The sequence below is a fragment of the Triticum urartu genome, chromosome 2 (genome assembly GCF_003073215.2).
Source record: "Triticum urartu cultivar G1812 chromosome 2, Tu2.1, whole genome shotgun sequence".
Lineage (NCBI taxonomy): Eukaryota > Viridiplantae > Streptophyta > Magnoliopsida > Poales > Poaceae > Triticum > Triticum urartu.
The window spans coordinates 258,175,659-258,197,377 of NC_053023.1; the positions used below are offsets into that span (position 1 = coordinate 258,175,659).

At 43.8% G+C, this 21,719-nt stretch overlaps 1 protein-coding gene across 1 annotated transcript; it reads right to left on the reverse strand.

Annotated features, from left to right (window-relative positions):
• Positions 1 to 10,179: 10,179 nt before the first annotated feature.
• On the reverse strand, positions 10,180 to 21,071 carry LOC125536970. The gene is made up of 10 exons (XM_048700261.1): positions 20,864 to 21,071; positions 18,042 to 20,735; positions 17,709 to 17,823; positions 17,514 to 17,608; positions 15,544 to 15,782; positions 15,018 to 15,104; positions 14,451 to 14,550; positions 12,941 to 13,154; positions 11,716 to 12,837; positions 10,180 to 10,887 (listed from the first exon to the last, which is right to left on the reverse strand). Exons 2-9 carry the CDS (start codon positions 20,664 to 20,666, stop codon positions 11,813 to 11,815), a joined length of 4,500 nt encoding a protein of 1,499 aa, XP_048556218.1. The 5' UTR covers positions 20,667 to 20,735; positions 20,864 to 21,071; the 3' UTR covers positions 10,180 to 10,887; positions 11,716 to 11,812.
• Positions 21,072 to 21,719: the final 648 nt, after the last annotated feature.

Here is a 21,719-nt window from a genome sequence, read left to right on the forward strand (position 1 = left end):
TGGTGAATCGTGCCCAAGTGTGCAATCAAGCTAGTGCTCTCCTAGTGTTTGTGCAACATGAGCTTAGTCTTCGTTAGGCAATTTTGTATTGCTCATCCCTATAGTTGCACAAGCCCCATTATCCCACCGTATGTGTTTGTTTATTACCCTCCTCTATATTTGCGATCTCTTGCTTTGCATTTTGAGTCCTTCGGATATTTCAACATTTACAATATCTTGGACTTCAATTTGCATGAAATTTGTGCCACTTGTCCTAACCAAGCCACTCGATAAGCTTTACTTTGTAGGTGTGAGTGAACAAGTCTGGTACCAGTTTCACTATTCTTTCATTTCACATTGAGTGACACAAGATACATCCTCAACTTTGGGAAAACGTAGCTTGGTATTGTTTATCTCATTTCTTACTCACCTTTGCTCGAGTCTTGTGATGGATAGGCAAAGCACATCATCTCCGGTCTACAACGACGACGACGAGTTCGATGCCATGAAGAACTTCATCGACACCAAGATGGACAAGCACATGGAGGAGCTCAAGGCCCTCGTAAAGAACCACAAGAGGTCTTCCTCATCTTCAAGAAGACGCTCTAGTGCAACGACTCTCGAGCTACCATCTCCGGCAAGTACACAACGGCGTCGACACCGAAAAGACCACGAAGCTCAAGGCCATCAAAGGTGTACCAAAAGAACGGAAGAGCAGCCTTCCGAGAGCATGTTGGCTTCTCTGTCAACCCCGTGCACACGGGCCCTCGACCCCCGTGCACACGGCCTCCAACATCCCCTTGCGCACGGGTTACAGAGCCGTGACATCAACACCAAGACTACGGCTTCTTCAACACCTTTGGCATCTTCGCCAAGTGATTTCAAGGCATCTTCGCCTTCGGATGATGTGCCATCTTTGGCCTTCATCCATGACGAGAGTGATGATGTGCCATCTTGGGCCTTCATCCACGGCAATAGTGATGTTGTGCCATCTTCAGCCTTCATCCACGACGAGAGTGATGATGTGCCATCTTCGGCCTTCATCCACGGCAAGAGCGATGATGTGCCATCTTCGGCCTTCATCCACGGCAAGAGTGATGTTGTGCCATCTTTGGCCTTCATCCACGACAAGAGTGATGATGTGCCATCTTCAGCCTTCATCCACGCCAAGAGTGATGATGTACCATCTTCGGCCTTCGTCCACGGCGACGACTACGAGATGGTTGAGCATGGGATTTTCCCTTTGACCACGGTGACATATGATGACTTGAGTGTCTTTTGCTACCATATTGAGAGTGAGAGTGACTCCACCACTAGCTCCATATATGATGAGCTGCCCCAATTCCTATGTGAGGAGAGCCAACACCACCACCACTTGAGTGATTTGAGTGACTCCACCATATGTGACACCATGCGCACGGGCGTGTACCGTGCCCACGGGCCTCATGGACCCTGTGCGCACGGGCTAAGGCGCCAGGTCTCTGGATACCCCGTGCGCACGGGCTCCACTTACCCCATGCGCACAGGGCCCCCTGAGTGTTGTTGCGGGCTTTTCCCATGTAATCCCCATTTCGCCCCTGCTTACCCCTTCATCCCTTGGACCTATATATACTCCTTCCCCTCCTCCATTTAGACTTAGCTAAGAATAGATCTAGACATTAGAGCTTAGCTCATGTATCTCCCCTTGTGGGTTTCCTCTTGAGAGACAAGACTCCATTGGAGTTCAAGGCCTCCATTGGAGAAGGATCCCTAGGATCGTCAAGACATTCCCCATGTGAATCACCAAGGCATCATCTCCTTTGGATTTGAGATGAACTCTACCTTGTATCTTTCCTTTTGTTGTTCATGTACCTTGTGGATCTTGTGTGTTTGATTGTCTAGTGGATGTGTGATTTGGACTTGTTCTTGAGTGTTCCTCCTCTTTCCCCCTTGTGTTCTTCTTGTTCTTGGGGATTCACCCTCCAATTCGTTAAAGATCTCCACTTAGGGTTCCCCCTACAACACTAGTGGATGATCATCTACCTCGGTTTGCACAAATTTGGACTCATGGAGTAAGCCAGTGATTACCTCCCGTAGAGCAGCTTTCTGATGGAAGGGAACATGGTGATTGACCTCTGCAATGGCCAGAAAATCATGGTTGATGGGCAGAACAGGGTGCATCACAACATCGCTATGCACCACCCGATCTTGAGGACCCAACTCGATGGTCATCCCCATTGGGATGTAGGGGACGACTTCATCGGATAGTTCACCATGGCTGAGGGGGGGAGGGTGCTCATGAGCTCGGGTGGTGAAAGGCAGAGTACTGATAGAGGAGGGAGGCGTATCGGCACCAGCCTTGGTTTTGGATCTCCACACTCCTTTTTCGATTGTCCCTTCTTCCAACAGGAGGACGCCATGTGTCCCACCGATTGCATGTACCACATCGGACGATGGAGGAGCAATCAGAGGCAGGTTGCTTGAATCGAAAGGGGATAGCTGAGTTAAGGCCAGTCCTAATATTATTTCATCTATCAGACGACTTGACCAGACCTGATGGGGGAATACACGAAGAACTAGACAAGGCATTAGTATCACCCTCCAATTGAGATGATTTGACGTGATCCTCATCCATAGTATCATAATTTGGACGACAGTTTCCTGGCGTCCAGATATTTTCTTTCCAAGAAATGGGTTTCCACCAAAGATGCATACATCTAATCTTGCCACAATAAATAGGCAAATGTCCCAAATAAAAACAATTTCGGCAGAAGAATTTTGATGGGCAAGAAACTACAAAATGCCTATCAGAGAGGCATAAATTGCAAAAATGGCCCATCAACGCAATTGGGCCTTGGTGTCTGAAAGGTCAATGTTTGATTTTGATTATAAATTGCAAATTGGCCCATCAGCACAATTTTGATGGGCAAGCAATAATGTTTTTATTTGTTGATTGTTATTTTGATTGCTAGAAATGCTTGTTGGAAGTGTTTGCTTATATGAATGCAATGTTTGATTAAAATAGATTTCACCGGAGAATGACTAATAGTTTTATCAAGTTATTTCTGAGAGCGATAAAACTTCATCAACTATTACGAGGCAAGTTCACTTTGACCATATGTTTATACCTATATTTTATTGCATTTAGTGTCACCATTTCAACAATTCGTCCAGTAGTTATACTGAATCTTGTAGTTGAGTAGAAGCATGAGGTAGGAACCCACACCCCTATTACTAAGCCATGGGAACATTGTTTATCTTTGTTATGCTATGGTAGACGAGGATTGGTGTGAGTGTTCGTCAGTGGTGTGAGAAGGAGGACTTTACGTCAATGACGAAAACTTCAAGATGGCATCTACAAGGCCTACATTTTCAAGACCTCAAGACCTCGATACACGAGACAAGAATTCATTACACACTACTTGGTGGAATGGTTGGAGGTAGCTGAGGATTTACTAGGGGAATTACCTAATATGAGTTGGGGAAGGCTGGTATGCGGAAAGTTCCACCCAAACTCAAAGAGACGAATGAATACTTCATGCCCGGAAGCTTACCTGTGCAGCCACAAGTCATTTATGGGCTCTGGCTTGGTTGATCATCTAGTGACTCTGACTGGTCCAGTGCTACGAGAGGTAGATGAACGGTAAGGTTGGATGGGCACTGGCGGTAGTTAGGGAAACTCTTTGAAAGACCATGTTCCGGTCATCTTGTTCTCGAACACCATGCAGTGCGAGAACGAAAAAGGAGGGATTGAATCTTATGGGTAAAGTGCACAAACTCTGCAGAGTAAAACCTAATCGATTAGCCGTGCACAAACTCAAATCGTCCGTAACATATAGGAGGACTTGGATCTATGTGGGAACTCTCAACACCATACCAATAATTAATTGTGAGCAACTAATAATTATGGGCTATGGGACATCGATGTGCTTGTTGCTCAAATAAAATAGGAAGCCTCATGGTGGTGTCGTGCCGGGGCGAAATATTTTTGTAATGTAATGCCGCGAGAGTGAGGATTGTAACTTGATCGGTGGCCTCGACTCTAAAACCTTCTTCTTATTCAATGAAAATGGCAAGCATTTTGCCTTGTCCCAAGATCAGTACATATTTGAAAACTAAAGGTTCCCTTGCGAATCAAAATTTTCATGTGGTTTGTCCACAGGCGGGTGATCCTTACCAAAGATAATCTGCTAAAGCAACGATGGGTAGGTAGTGCACGGTGTTGTTTTTGTGATCAAGACGAAACAATACAATGCCTCTTCATAGATTGCCCTCTCGCGAAATTACTTTGGCGAACCATTCATATAACCGTTAACATTACACCACCAGCTAGCATTGATGCGTTGTTTGGGACGTGGCTAACTAGAGTGCAACCTGCTATTGTGTCATGTATTCGGATTAGAATATGCGCGCTACTTTGGGCTATATGGAACTGCAGAAACGATATGATATTTAACAGACAAAACACTTTAAATTTCTTGTAGGTCATTTTTAGGGCTACGACATGAATCCGTACGTGGTTGTCACTCACTTCTATGGACTCCAGTGAGCATTTGGCTACTGGGTGCAACCAATGGGAGATGGTAGCACGGGCTATCTTCAACCGATTTGGATGGCGGTCTCATAATAGGATAGGTATTTAGTCATTTTGTCCTATTTTCCAGCCGGTTGTGGCTATGATTTTACTTTGCTTTATTTTTCTATTTGCTCGGTTTGTGAGCTGTACTTGGATATCAGACCTTGTTATTTGCTTCCACTTTTTTAATAATATGGCCGCATGCATCTTTCGGATGCAGAGGCCGGGGGTAATCCTCCTTTAAAAAAAAGCTTTTTGCCTTGTTTCAAAAAAAACAAAGCAACGCCGTAGCTGAGATTTTGCGCGAGCTCATGTGTGCAGGAAGCGTCGACAATGAGCGGCGGTGCTACGAGGCCGCGTGACGGTGAGATAGTGTTGTTGTTGTGGGCGGGTGGTGGGTTGCTGCGACCAGATCAGCAGTTGTGTAGTATGCGCGAAGCGCGGCCTGTGAGCCGCTACGGACAAGGTCAGAGGAAATGTGAGTGAGGCTAGCTAGCCATGTTAGTGAGGGACGCGGACATTGGCTGTTTTCATGCGGACATTTTAGCCGAGATCCAACAGCCAGAGGAAATCAATCTACGGCTCGCCTAGCATCGGTCATTGATGATGAGATGCAGACCTTCTTTTGAAGGTAACGAGTGGAAAAAGAAAAGAATATCCATATCACATTTTGGCCGACAACAAATTATATGTATATGGCCTTCTCGATAAATCATGAGTGAACATGCAGCAACGCGAGGTTGGTATTTCAACTTCCCATTCCCATATGATTCGTGCAGTTCGAATACATCAGGCGTGTGTAATGAATTCCATGCACCGTATACAACTTGTATGACTTGCAAATTACCTCTGGCCTTGCTAGCAGACAGCCCAGAATGCAGCTTCACGCATTGAAAGGAGATGCGCATTAACTATATGTCAATCCCAACAACTATGTGCACCATGCTCCCCTCAGTCTTCTTTAATACATGGCTTGCTTATTTCCGCTGCCCCGCACAAGCTCCACACCTCTCAAGAGCCGGATCCTCTAACTTAGAGAAGGGAAGTCACGGTGCTACAGTGCTCATCTAGTATAAAATGAAGAAGGAATGTTACGGGCTATTAGCAGGTTATTTACTTTTGGTAACTACTATATATATATAAAAAATCCAAAATTAATTTTATCTCGCCATCAACTTGTTTGTATGTAATTACTATGACTGTGTATACTAGATCTGTAATTTAAAAATTAATTTAAGTTATTTTAGACTTAATTGTATGGATTAGTAGAAAAAAAGTTAAGGTACTGTAACTTTTATAACATTCCTTCTGTATGTTAGAGGATCCGGTTCCCACCTCTCAATGTCTCACAACAGTTAATTGACTCCTCAAGCATCTCTACAACGGACACAGCCATGAGGTTGTGTTTTTTTAGCAAAATTCCTAATCTCGGGCTGGCCTTCATGAGAGATTATGTTGTGTTCGAGGATACCAACCACCCAAGAAGGCTGAGAAGCAGTAAATAAATACTCCACTAATCCATACTCTCAGAGCACTTAATTATCTAATATCCTAATAAAAGGGAAAATAGAACATTTAACCGTAGAGTTATTTACCCAAAATTATTACACTTGGGGCTAGGATAACAACTTGATATCACATTTGAATCAGAGCACAAAAAACCACCGAAAATGCGCCTAATTTGTAACACGGAGCACTGATAATCTGATAAGCTTGCAAAAACAGCGAAACTAACAAGTTGGGCCCACATGTCGGGCTGACGTGGCGATGACTAAACGCTTTGACCAACTGATGTGGCAAATGAGATGCAGGCCCCACCTATCAATGACTAGACGGTCATCTTCTTCCCATATCTCTTTCTTTGAGGCATTCCATCGAACGGCTTGTGGGTGCTAATCATTTTCATCTCGCTGGAGAGAGTGAGCAGCGCTAGCACGTCCGCCTCTCCATGGAGTGCCGGCGGCCGCGCGCCGGCCAACGAGCAACGGCCAGTCCCGCCGCACCGGCCGACGAGCAGCGCCCAGCCCCGCCGCGCGCCCACTCCGACGAGCAGCGCCCAGCCCGCCGCACGCCCAGGCCGACAAGCAGGAGTCCGCCTCTCCATAGAACGCCGACGACCACGTGCTCAGGCCAGCGCGCCGGCCAACGAGCAGCGCCCAGCCCCGCCGCGCGCCCAGGCTAACGAGCAGTACATGATTGGCCACGGACGGCGGCGAGTGTGCAGGCCGGCCCGCCGGCCAACGTGCAGCTCATGGCCCCGCCGCTCGCCAAGGCCGACGAGCGGTATAGGATTAGACGCAGACGACGGTGAGTGTAAGCGCGGTAGCGGGAGAAGTTGTGACGGCGGCCGCCGTGTCCGCTTGTTGTTCGTGGCAGGCTGGAGTCGCGGTGAGGCGTTGTAGTCAATGGAGTCCGGTGGCTCGTTTTTTGAATTTTCTCGCCGTGTTCCTCCATGGCAGGCAAGCTCCAGTGTCCGCCATGGACAACGCCGAGCATGCTTGCGCCCGCACGTATGCCTCCCACTTCAGTCATTCGACCATAGTGCCCCCGCACTCGCAGCTCGCACGAGCGCATGCCTATAGTCCCTTGTGACCATGGGGAGGAGGTGCGACGGCACGCATGGAGGCTCATGGCCGACGCCATGGCAACATCGCTCTGGCCTACGGCTGCCCACAATATGTTTGTTGAAATGCCCAGAGAAAAAGGAGGAAGAAGTAAAAAAGAAAAAAAAATAGTTGAGTCATTGACAGGTGGGACCTATGTCCAAGTCAGCATATTGTCCATATAAGCACGCCACGTTAGCCTGACATGTGGATCCAACTTATCAGTTTTACTGTTTTCGCGGCCAAATTCCAGCATCAGTGCTCCGCGTTACAGATTAGGCACATTTTTTGTGGTTTTTTGTGCCCTGATTCAAATGTGGTACCAAGTTGTTACCCTAACCCAAGCGTAATGGTTTTGGGTAAATAACTCCTAACAACACTACTCCATACTCCTCTAACCCATACAGCAAACAGTAAAACTACTCTATTAATCCCCGTCGGGGAAGCTTGATGCCATGTAGATCAGGACCTTCTCGTTCTTGGTTCTCTAAGTGGTAGGTTGACAAAAAGAAGTTGTTTTATTTCAGGGAACTTTGATTTTGCTCTAATGCTATTAGCGCAAGTTTAGAACCAACTTTCTGCTTGCATAATAGGAGGGGATGCAATTTTCATCTGGCCTAAAAAAGGTAGTTGGCCAAACCTGCTATTCAATATAAGGTTTTTTTGTTTGACAGCATCAATACAAGATTGTTTGTGAACATGAATAGCAAGTAAGAACCTAGTAGCCAAAACTAGAGCAACAACCTTCAACATCCGACGAACTAGGTCCCATGCACTAGGTTGACGAAGGATCCATGATGCAGGCTGGGTGAGTAACTTTTCCTTACTAGGAGCGGGCACCATTTAGTACGACCCAGGTCACGAACGTTAATTACACTGACCGGTAGCCTGATTAACACTGACCAGTAGCCTGCAGCCCTGCCTGACCATATACACACCAGTCTTTCTCCATCAAATTTAATTATAGATGGCCAACGTCTACTGAGTTAATGTTGTGTATTCACTCACTTTCCCTAAGTATTGCCACAGTATGCAGTTCAGCATTACATTAAGTGCGATTTTTTTAGAAAAAGAGGTTAAACCCCCGGCCTCTGCATCAATCTATGCATTTAGCCATCTTTATTAATTATTTCACAAAGGTCTGATAAGATCGTACATCAATTCATCTGCAGTCATCACTCACACCTATAAACTTGATAATGTAGAGTGTTTTCACTCCCCATGTCTAAAACCGATATCGTTACCGAACCATCCACATAACGAATCGGAACCAACAGCCGGTGCAGCCTACCTAAAACGCACACTACTTACATACATTTTAGAAGTTGCCATCATCATCGGACCACTGACCCATCTTAAGAAGAGAGATCCACATCATTCTTGCCAATCCGCACATCCGTCGACGCCAGCACAACGCCCAACGGCGCCACCACCCTACGCTCGTCCGTCCAGACGTGAAGACTCTGGAAGATCCGTCGTGCATAGCACCTGCCAACCAGGCATGACTCAGTGTACCACCTGTCGACTAGGCATGACTTGACAGCTCCACCGAAACTCGGTGCAAGACGAAGCCGCTCCACCTCCTGCCTCTGTCTTCCAGCGTTGCTCCGCAAACGATGGCCAAGAGAGAAACGACACCATAATACCGCTATCGTCCGATCTGGAAGACCGGATCCTAGGGTTTTCTCCGAAGCAGCACAAGTGGGTCGACAACAGTTACACGACGATGCCTTCATCAAGGTAACGGCGCAAAACGCCGCCACCGCCCACCAACAACTCGGTTTTCACTAGTGACTATGTCTCCCAGACTCGGTAGCCGAAACTAGATGACGAATCTTGACATCCAACCACCCAGGCGTATGCCGGCCACCTCTGACGAAAGAGATGACCACCATCGCCGGCTGCACCGATCAGAACAAATCTAATCAAAGGTGCCGCCGACGCGGCCACCAGGCCCTCCACGCCGCCACCGTCAATCCAAAGGCAGATGGTGCGCCGCCACTGCCACCAACCGCAATATTAAGTGTGAATACATGGCAGCAACCGTCGGCCAGGATAACATCCTCGCGTGGTACCATGTCCCAAAACAAAAATCCGCATCCTAGCCTTCTCTATTAATTTCACTGATTAATGATTACTTTCGCTGTGGTTCGTATTTTGACTGGTAAGCTAACAAAACCAAGGATGTCCATGTTCAACCGTGCATTGTCTCCAGCAAATCGGCCAAAATTTCATGATCGTTCTGGGGAAGTAGCATTGTTGATTTGGCTGCTTTGCGGTTTTCTTTGCTTTTACTAAATTGCGAAGTTACATGCATTATAATCATCACCAAATCAATATTTCATGTAAAATAGATCTCCTTCAACATCGGCACATAACAAACAGCAGCAAGGCACGCCTTTGCTTATACTCCCAAAATTGATATCGTATTTTAGGATGAAGGAAGTAAGTTCCCATTTAGGCCTCCTTTGATTTGGAGGAATTTCATACGAATTCTAGAGGATAGGATTCTTATAGAATTTTTTCCTTTAGAGCCCTTTGGTTCATAGCAATAGATTCCTATTCCTACATAGGATTGGTTCCTACTCTTCACATTTCATAGAAAAATATAAATGCGCCTAGACTCAATGTAAAAATTCCTTTGATGTCAACCAAATTACATCTCGTTTTCTATTCCTACTCATAGGATTTGAGATACATGCCATTTCATTTCCTACAAAATTCCTATTCCTACAATAATCCTATCCTATGAATCAAAAGAGGCCTTAAAGCTCATTCTCAGACACATAGCCAGCTGAACTGACCTCATGTCTGGAACCGAGGAATTGACTTAAACATTGCAGGAATTAAAAAAAAAACAGGCTGTTGTCAGTATTTGAAAAACTTGCGAGCTCCATGCTGAACCTAATCATGTCTCTAACGAGCAATAGCTCACTGAAGCATCATCCAGGACACCGACTGAAGCATCAACAGAAATGACAGATTGTACAGATGACAGATCTAGGAGCAATGCTGCGAGTCGCAGCATCAGCGCCTAGCGAATGCAGCATCGATTGGTTTGTACTTCCATGGCGATTGTATAGATGTGTACAAGGGTAAAGCAAAGATCTATACCCTGAAACATACCTCCTATTGAGGAGGTGGGCAGAGGTTTATAGGAGATGATAGAACTCGCAGATACTGTATGTACACAACAACAAAAAGAGTGACCCAGTTGGGGTGTCACTCTGATGCGACTAGGTGCCTAATAAAAAAACTAGCAAAGCTTCGTCATCTGATACAGCCTCCAAGAAGCCACAAAACTCCTGAATCATCAACAATCCATGGCAGTGAGACATAGACCTCGCTACTTGGGTGTAGAGCTGTTGCCACTCCCCTCCCATTACACCAGATGATGTAGTCTAGCTCATTTATTTTCCGACAGCTAATAAACACAACAACTGATTGCTAAATTGCTAAAAAAGAACATGGTCATCCACTTCCAAGGATCATAGTCATCCATCCACAGTAAAATTGGCATACATGCGATGAAAACATTATCTTACCAAAAATGTCCATTCATCCCAGCCCGAGTATCTCCCAACAGTTCTTTAAAGAAACGACTGTAGTCAGAATTAATGTCCCATGAAGTTGATGGCTAGCAAAGTATTCCTTGGAGCCAGCAACTTGATTGACTATCCCAACAAAACATCTCATCGAATCCAAAACTTCCAGAAATGTGGCATCTCCTTGTATGCTCCCTGATCCCACCTATTCAACAAAGTTATCAGTCAAGCAAGCATGACAATGAGGCAGATGCATCTAGATGCATCTACACAAAAGATGGTCCAAAATATATTTGAGTTGCTGAACTATTATCAAGCATGACAATGAGGTAGATGCATCTGCACAAAAGATGGTCCAAAATATATTTGAGTTGCTGAACTATTATCAAGACCCAAAGTGATCGGACCCTTCCCTGGACCCTGCGCAAGCGGGGGCTACGTGCACCCAGCTGCCCTTTTCTTAAACTATATCTTCCATCTCATGTATCATTTTTACCCATACCATCCCAAAAAAGTACTCCAATTTCAAAAAGGATCGAGTGCATCTTAGCAATAACTCACATACCAAGGAAGAGTTAAGAGGCGTTGTTTAGGCTTCAAGCATTGGGGCTCATGGAGCCGCTGCTCCTGCATGCATCGACTCATTGTGCCTCGATTTCGTAACACATGTTATGATGTGGGGAAAAACATGAAAAACTAAGACAGGATACACTACGAAATGGAGGGAGTATATGAATTTTTAGAAGAAATTTGTCCTGGTTCTGCACCATATATATCCAGCTACACGGCTAAGAGTTATGACGGTTTTGTTGCACAAGAAAAGCATGGGAATTCTGAACCGCGGGATTGAATTCAGTCATTCCTACATAACAAACATTTAAATACATTTGGAAGACCAACTATTCCTATTTGCACTGCAAGTTCAAAACAAAAACGAGTGCATATTTCCTGCCATTGATATGACAGTGTGAAATTATCACATTTGCATAAGATTGTGTCTATTTTCAAGAAAATTGTCTCCCTAGAAAAATACCTTCAGCATATTGTAGCACCAAATGTAGAACTCATGCATTAACAGGGTCTCTAGAAGCTAGGCCATCTTTCATGCTACTATTGCATACTCCATCCTCTCAATGAAGTTGACCATCCCCACAAGTTAGAGTAGGCTTTGCGGTAACTTCACCATTGAAGTCATCTGATTTTTCAAGCGCCGAAACTGTAATGCCTGCCCCATTAGAGCTCTCGACTATAGCACCCACTTCGACTGTTGCAACCTTAACTTCACTCTTATCACTCTCAACAGAATTTGTTTCATCCAGTGATCTCTCTGCTGATACTACAAGATCAACTGCAGAATGACCATTGTCTTTAGTAACAGCAACAGCATAACTAGTTACACCACCAACAAATGCTTTATTTTTAGCTGCATAGGCATCTGTTGATCTTTCATCTACTAGAACTTCCAAATATTTAACTTCTAGTGAGCTTTGCATATCACCACCATCAGCGACAATAGTTTTGGACTCGTGGTTATCAGGCTTTCGACCCATAGTGACTAAAGGAACTTCAGTATTAGCAGGAACTACACAAGACTTCTTATCTTCTTGAGTATCAAAGCGGCCAGAGATGGAACTGGAGCTGAAATTAGATTCAGGTCTGTCTTTTACGAGAACAGCATCAACAGAATGTACACTAGGTGGGCAATTTTCATATTTCCCAAGCTCATCAAATGAACATGGGCATGGATCCACTGTCACTGGAATAGCCTTTGAATCTGCAGAACTGGAGCTAGATTTATCTTCAGGCTTCTCTTCTACAACAATCTTATCAGCAACCAATGTCAAATCTGTTTCTGCATATTTCACTTTTTCCGTAATGTCAGCTAAAGCCTTGCAAGGCATGTCATCTTCACTTATATGCAAATTAACATCAGCTATGGAAACTGGAGAAATAGTTTCTTCAGTTTTTTCTTCAGAAACAGGAGGAAGGTTAGATGCCAAGCCTGAAGAGCCCTCAATCAAAGCACAAGTGTCATGATCCTTAGTTTCAGGATAACCACCCACAGCAAATTCTTGAGAAACATAAACAGGTGTAAGGGATCCACTTGCTTCCCCAAACGTTTGAGAAGCTGTCTTGTCACATTCAACGGCATTAACTGCATGAATAGGGAGCAATGTTGAAATATAAAACTACGGAATTACAATACTCATAACAGGGAAATCATGGAAAACAATTCTCAAAATAGTTTGGATTTTGACCTGTCACAGAAGCGGTTTGTCGATTCACTTGAGCTGTTAGCAACAAGCGCTTCTCCAGAAGACCAGTACCATGGATAATCAAGAGATTAAAAGACTTCATTTTTTGCTTCTTCATAGGGCCAACAGGCTTAAACCCAAAAACTGTAGTCCAGGTCTTCTGCATTTCGGGTATGGCAGGTATTACTAGTCTTCGAACATTAAGAGAGCAAAGGGCCTACAGAAGAATCAACCCTAAAACATGTTAGAAATTCATGTGAAACAAAACAATGCAAACACAGTTAGAAGGACTTCCTCAGCTGATAAACACAAAGCTTAAAGCCTTAAACTTGGCTTCGTAAGTAAGCAGTAAGTATGAAAAACCAATATCAATCCCTTAATCCAACAACTAAAACTCAATACACTTGATGCTTTTTCTAAAATGACTCTTGTCGCTCATTAAAAATTAAGACAAATTAATGCAACTCCATAACGCATGTCTCCGTTACACGGTCACCATTATGCAACAGTGCTACAAGGATGCACACCAATAACCAGGTCGCAGAACCTTTCCGGGAGAAGCTTCTACCTTCCATTAGGTCATAACCAACGCAGGGTGCCAGGATTGATTTCCTGGTAGATAGGCAATTGGGCCATCGATGTCTGGGATGGCATCGACTCAAAAAGAGGTGTCGGGCGCTTGTTTCGTTTTCATGCGGGGTAAAAAGCTGTGTGCGGCGGCCAACTTTGCTAGCGACCGTAATTATCGTCTACAATTGAAACAGAAGGCGCTCAGATGATTTTTATCTTATTTTTACGATGTTTATTCGTTTTCCCTAAGCGCCGATATAAGTGTTTAGCGTTGAAGATGGCCTTGGGTTCCTCAAAAAAAAATTGAAGATGGCCTTGGTAGCTTAGGAGCTAGCAACTGTGCAGTTACGAGTCCAATCCTAGTCACATTTCCCTTTTTCTGTCCTTTTTCTTCAGATTTAAAGTTCAAAACAACTCAATGCAGCTCAAAAAAGCATACTCCCATCATTAAAAACAAAATCCTGGTGCCGACCAGGATTTCTGGTTCCAAGCAGTAACTCTTACAATCATGATTTTGAAATCCAAACCCTGACTATAATGTACACTTTGCAGAACAACTATGCATTCATCAACATGTCTGTCAGTTCTTGCTCAAAAAAAAACATAGTCAGTTCAGCGTATAGCAGGTATAATAGGTAAGAAATGAAAGGTCACATATTGAAAGTATATATCACAAATACAAGCTTGCCTGACAATTAGATGAACAAATCAATCAAGAAAACATACTGCTGTTGTTTACAACAAATACAGGAACAAATGTACAAGAATATCATTAGCCTACTATAACAGGGTAGAAATTTTCACGGAGACGATCGATGCAAGAAATCTTAATTGCCCAAGGAAAAAGGGGGGGGGGGGGGGGGGGGACAAACTCCAAATGCCCATATGCACATGTGACATGGCTGTGCAACAAAGATCAGAAACAAATGTCAAACTAAATTACCGATTCAATTGCATTGAGCAGTCGATGGCACATCCCTTGGCCCCGATACATGCCCCTTGTGCCTATGAATGGCATTTCTGCTAACTCAGTTCCATGAATCCTGATTCATGTAGAAGAGATAAATTAAGCACTTTAGGGCTGTGAAATAACATTGATAAATGCAGAACATCAAAAAATCATGTATCATGCCATCATGAGTACAAGTTGGTCTCAGTGCCTCAAGAATGGCCTACGAATAAATATGTTCATTCTTGGAAAATCAGACATCCAATTGCAATCCAAACTTCAATATTTACCCCCCCCCCCCCGATCCATATATTGACTATCGCTGATTTAGTACACACTAAATCAGCGACAATTAATATGCATCGGAGGGGGTAACAATGAATGATTAACTTCCCATCCTAAACACAAATCTCAGGAGATAGATGTAGTAGGAAAAGTATTAAGTTGAATAATCATGACAGAACTAAAGTAACATAAAATGGGGATGGCTAAGGCTCCAATAATATCACAAAAGGCTATTAATCGAACAAAGTGTAATAGTGTATGCATACAAAAGTTTACCTGACAGTTGCCGCAGATATAACTTCTTCTCCACGCTCCAGAATAAATGTATAGAAGTCACTAAAATTTAAACGATTGAAATCCGACCTGCCATATCATATTACAGGATAAATGACAACCTTAAGAAAGAATGGCCCAGGATGCTCTCGAAAAAATTAAATTCTTACTGCACATAGGCACAATCTGCTGATCTTTCTTACTGGCATGTATTTTCCCGGAAAAAAACATGTGCTTATGGACTTGGAGTAACAATGAAGACTAAGAAAACAAATACTCAGCTTCTGAATGTATTACGAATTCCATCCTAAGTGCACCTAGTGTTGGAAAATCATACAGCCAGGGACTTGGGACTAACAGAAGGATAAGGGAATAACATCATGGCTGCTGGGTGTATATAACTTCCATTCTAAGCACAGCTACGTCTGGGAAATCATATATATTCATACATATAACCACAAAGGATCATTTCATTCACCTTGCATCGTTAAAATAAATCATTCAGATATTTTTCTCATTGTATACTTACCCACAATTGTATACGACATTGTGAATTATATTAATCCCACTTCTCTCATCGATACGTGGCAAAAAGCACTCATTCATAACTGAGAAAGCAACAGCTGTCTTTGAGTTGCAATATACAAATTCTGCTTTCCTTTTCATGGGTGCAGCCTCACTTTCAGCAAAACAGCGAACCAGACTCCAGGAAAATCCGGCTTCCATATTATTCTTGAACCCAAGAAGCTTTTTTAGTCGTTTATAAATCTGTGTTGTTACGAAGAACAGAATAGCCTTAGTGACCATGCAATCAGAATGAACACAAGAATTTAAATAATAACAAATACGACATTTTCACCAAGGCGGCACACCAATTAATGTGATCAATAAGTATAGGTTCTCCAAATTGATGCGATATGAAAAAATATCAGAGCGATTGAGATCTATGGATATATTATTAACTTGATGAGATTTGTCAATACTCGTGCTTCTATAGAACCTCTCAAGAGTGAATTTGACCGGAAATACACAAGAACAAAGTAACAATGAGCAGATAATGATTACGATTACGACAAGCAATTCTACATGCCAGCCAGGAAGATTCAAAATGATAAGAACAAGCAGTTAAGCCATAAAACTTAAATGCACCACATTAGAGATCTGAAGAGTGAAATTGACCGGACATACACAAGAACAAAGTAGCAATGAGCAGATAATGTTAACGATTACGACAAGCAATTCTACATGCCAGACAGGAAGATTCAAAATGATCTATACTAATATAAAAAGACTCAAAGTGGCAGATCCAATTAATCTCGGCCATCAAATCATGTCAATCCAACGACCTAGACTGCTTCAATGTCGAGCGTGCAACACGTTTAGCGTGCAATTAATTTTATGCCAAATATAATGCTAATCAGATAATAACACGTAGATAATATCCTACTTAATACCCGCATGCACTTAATATACTTCCAAATTAACATGCATTGCACGTACACATTGAGGCCTCCTTTGGTTTGTAGGATTTTTGTAGGAATTCTATAGGGTAGGATTTGCAAAGGAAAAATTCCTTTGAAGCCCTTTGGTTTGTAGGAATGGATTCCTATTCCTATGTAGGATAGGAATCAATCCTTCACGTTTTGGAGGAAAAAAAACATTAGCCTAGACTCAATGGAAAAAAATCCTATCCTATGCACCAAATGACATCTCTTTCTCTATAGGAATTGACATGCATGTCATCTCACTTCCTATGATTTTCCTATTCCTATAAAATTCCTATCCTATTAACCAAAGAAGGCCTGACTAGTAAGGACAAGCAGTTAAGCTTTAAAATGCATCCAAAAATTAGAAACATATATTAAGAGCTGGTGTGTGCAACCGTAACTACATATTCTGCAGACAGTACAAGTTCAGAGGTATACACTATGGTGAAATAAATAGCCAAAAACATCAATTTCACAAGAAACAAAAGTAGCCAAAATCATAATTTCATCACTGGATTCAGTGTGGCATATTCCCAGCATACAGAATTAGCCTAAAGTGATCTTTAGTTGCCACCAAAAGAAAAGAAAAAAGGTATTAAGAGGGGCTAAGAAATGTGAACAAGCCAATACAGGTTGGTTGAAGTTTTTTTTCTATATCTATATACTAAGATACAAGACTTCAGCTTTGACTTGCCAAATTATCAGCAAAATTGGTTTTTTGTTCAGTCAGGGCTCAACCTAGAACCTGTAACATAACTTTATTGATTTCTTTAATGGAAATTGGCAAGGGCTGGATGCGTTGCTCCCTTCCACTATAAAAAAATGTAAACCATTGAAGCCTGTGAAAAGTGACACTAAGTGTGCTAACCATAGTTAGCATAAGCAAGCAGGCAAATGTTACTGTGGCAGAATGGAAGGGGACAACAAGTGATCAATTAATAAACTGGTCCAGGCACATACCAAGTAATTATTGCCAAAAACCGAGAACAGATAACAATTATGTATTTCATACCTTTCTACATCCTGGGCTGCAGAAGTGATCAATGGAGGCACCGGGTGGGGTACAAACGGAGTCCCTCTCAGTTCCAGGTGTACAAACCTGGTGATCTGAAAAACAACAATGTGTAAGAAATTGCCGGAGTGCACAAACTTGTGTGTGTGACCGCGTGCAACCAAGCACGTGTGTGTTGAGAGGGTTGAGCCTTACATTTTCTTGAACATTGCAAGCAAGAAAGCAACTCAGTGAAAGACGGTGTCATTTCTTCAGCAGAGCTGCAGAATTTGCATATACAGCTACGACAATACCAATCTCCAGAAGGCATCTGCAGAGGCATTTAGCACAAATATAACTATCAGCATAAAAGCATGAGAGAACAAACAGAAGAGAAATTACGAGAAAGAACTAAGTAAAATAAATAAATCAGCATAGCATCCTAGCAAGCAACTCTTTTAAAAGTGCTGGGGCTCAAATCAACTGGAAGGCTATAAGTGATAGCCCAAATGTTCAGATAATTGTTAACCCAAATACTTGTATGTTCACCTCGATTCCTAAGCAAGCCACATGAAAAGTTGAAGTACAGCGATCGCAGCAGAGCAAGTCACCGCCATCACCACAAATACCACAAGTATCATCATCAGGATCATCAGCAGGATCTATCTTGTAAAATCCCTTCTTTTCATGTTGTGATTGCGTATCCCATGCATCAAGTAAGCATTGCAACAATGGAACCCCACCATCTTCTAGGAAGATGTTTGCATAAGGCTGATGCTCTTTTGAACCAGCATGAAGTTCAAACTTAGCAGCTGTGAGAATCTTGGAACAGCATCCGCAGTAAATACCATTCCTGGTAATTCTACCATCTAATATTGCCTGTGTTCCTTTTTTGTCCATGTATTTGACCTTCGCATCTTGTGAAACAACACCCAGATCTATCATCCATGATAAAACCGTCCTCTTCCATTTATATGGAACGTAGTTACCCATGCCTTCCATATTACGAGCACTACCATGGACAAGAAGTGCACATCCCAGATGCTTGGCTTTTACCTTCTCTTTGTTGTTCTGGTACTTGTTTCTAGAACTTCTACCAGCAGAGGCACCTTTTGAGTTCCTGCTTCTGTTGTCCCCTCCCTTCTTCTCAGCAGAATGTTCTTTTTTGCCCTTTCTTTTCCGCACAATTCTTTGTAGCATTGCTAGGTCCTCTTTTGATATGGCATCAAAGGAAGCATCTGCAACACCTGGTCCACCTGTAGGGTTCTCATCCTGTGAACTTTTCACTTGCTCTTGGAACACTGCATAAGCCTTTGTGATTGACCAATAGCTACTACCTTGTGGAGAAACATACACAGAATCTTCATAATCTTTATCTTTCCGAGGCCTTAGATCAATTGTCCATCCGTTATGTAATAGTATACCTTTAATCTGATCCCGGAGTTTCTGCTTAAGTGCACTACGAGGTCCTCCCCTTGGTTTCTTCATCATGACATGCTTCTTGGGAGCAGAATCAGATGTGCCTTGCAGATCAGTGACTTCCAATTTTACTTTCTTGGATAAATTCTCTGGTGAACCTTTATGCTCAAGCAATCTCTTCTTCTCATTTTTGTGTTCACCAAGTTCATTTTTCTCATCTTTCAGGCTTGGTGAGGGCTGATGATTGCCTTGTGAGGAGATCTTCGGCTGCACCTTTGAACTTTTCTGTTTCACAGTATGGCCTGAAGAAACTCCCACTACGCTTGGATCGCTTCTCCTCAATATGACAGAGGAGACCAGCTTTCCAGTAACTTTCTTCCCACCATTTAAATCCCGCTTTTGGGACTCGATCAGAGCACTGCTTTTATCCTTATCCTGTTCATAGCCAGTAATGGTCTCTTCATCCATCCTACTGTTCCTCGACGGAAACTTGCCAGCAACAGCTTTTAAATCCACCATACAGTTCTTAGTCGCGACCTTGTCATCGCCGCTTCCTGTATCCATCTTACTGGTCTTCATCAAAATCTTGCCATCACTGGTCTCCCCCTCCAACTTAATGTTCTTGGGAATAAGGTTTTCATCAGTGTTTTCTCTGACCATCTTATTGTTCTTCGGAAGAAGCTTTAAAACACCACTCTTCGTCGGAATCTTGCCATCCCCAGCCTCCACCTTAACATTCTTTGGCAGAGTATTGCCATCACTGGTATCCCCATCAACATTCGACTTCTTCGGCAGAATCTTGCCATCGCTGGTTTCCCTGAGCACCTTATCGTTCTTTGGCAGGATCTTCAAAAGGCCACTTTTCCCTTGAACCCTTATAACTTCCCCTTGGACAGACCCAGCCAAGCTAGCCTTGTCAGTCTTCAGCAGTATGTGTTTCTCATGTTTCAGTGATCCTACTGGCCTCCTCTTGACATCCAAACTTGAGTCCTGCTCCTTGAACTTTGCCTTCGTCTCCTCCCCACGTTCCTGTCGGCCAGAGTCAACCGAGTTGCTCATGTCAGTCTTCAACGGCTTGTGTTTCTTACGTTTCAGTAGCTCTACATGTCTCCTCTTGTCATCCAAGCTCGATGCCTGCTCCTTGACCTTTGAGCCAATGGTTGCCTTCATCTCCACCCCACCTTTCTCATCAACTCGTCCAGCCCTTACCTCGGGCTTCTCGAACCGCCATTTTGGGAACCCTGGACGCAGCATTTTTGCTACAGTTACATCCTTTGAAGCACTTCCACCGTTTCCAAAAGCACCAACTTTGGCATCCTCGATTTTGCTCCTCTTGGAGTCAGGCTGTGAGCTACTCCTGCTGTTCTTATCTCCCTTATTCTTCTCTGGATAGTCTCCTTGAGTGGACTTGACCCTGTGGAGCTTGTCAGAACTAAGAGGCACCACTTTCTCCTCTGACAGGTCATCGCCATTTCGACTGCTGGCACTGTTAAGTTCATCTCCCTTGTTCTTCTCTGAACCATCTCTTTGAGTAGTTTTAGCCCCAGGAAGCTCAGAACTAGGAGGCACCACTTTCTCCACTGATTGATCACCGTTGCCTAAGGCGGCATTAGGCTCGTCTGACTTGTGCCGCGTCAAGAGGCAAGATTCATCCGCTTCAGAGTCGCTGGACTCCAGCAGCAGCTGTCTCTGTCTCTTCCGCCCTTTCGGCGCCACCACGTCCCCCGAGCCACCATGTTGCCGGTCCGAACCCATCTAAAACCTCCTGAAACCGATCCGAGAGCTCAAACTTGTCGCTCGAAATCCATTGCCCAACGCTCCACCCTGGATCAAAAACCACACGTCAGAAATTTTCTCAGCACCGAAGCTATCTGCGATAATCCCTCGACCGAATTACCGCCCAAAATTGGCAAGGGACGTTCTGGATCGGAATTCAGCGTGATGGGGCTCACCTGGATCGGGGCGGGGGCGGGGGGCGGAAGCGAGGAAGAGGTTGTGTTGCGGCGGCGAGGGATTAGGGTTTCAGGGACGGCGAGGCAAGGGGATTCGGGTGCGGGGGGAGAAGAGGAAGACCACGAGGCGATGCGCCGGGGTTGTCTGGCTGGCCGGTTCACCTGGTCCTCGCTCTCTCCGTCGGGAGTCCGGCTGGGTCTGCGGATTAATATTGGGTTCGGAGAGGGTGTTCGATACTAATTTCGATTGGATCGTTGTCTAATGCACATAGGACCCTGTCGAATACTCATGTGTCGGTTGAGTGTTGGGGGTTTCCGACTTCCCCCTCTTTGTCAACGAGGAATTTTTTTTCTAAGTATCAACAATGTTATTACTAACCTGGATGCAAAATAAAATAAAATTAGGGTACAGCTATACCATATTTTTATAGAAGACAAAAACAATTATAAATAACAACAACTTACTGCAAACAACAAGGGTAGTACGAACTCCACCTCGGACTAATCAGAATATTAGCCACCACAGTTGTATTACAAACACAACGCAAGGGGGCTAAACTAATCAAAAGATTAGCAACCACAATTGTATTACAAACACAAGCAAGGGGGCTTATCCTAAACAAATTAACAAGTCGTGTCTAGACAAACACCGGTCACCTCGAAGAGCTACAACTTCAACCAAACTTTTCTTGCCGACGTACGAGCCACCCTTGAATGCCTAAGGGGAGACGGTGAGTGGATAGCGGGACTCGGTTGGTCCCTAGAAAGTCATCATCTTGGACTCACCGACGACCACGTATATAACGCCCATGAAGATCAACTGTCGTGGTGTGCTTACGGCAGATTCCATGGGTAG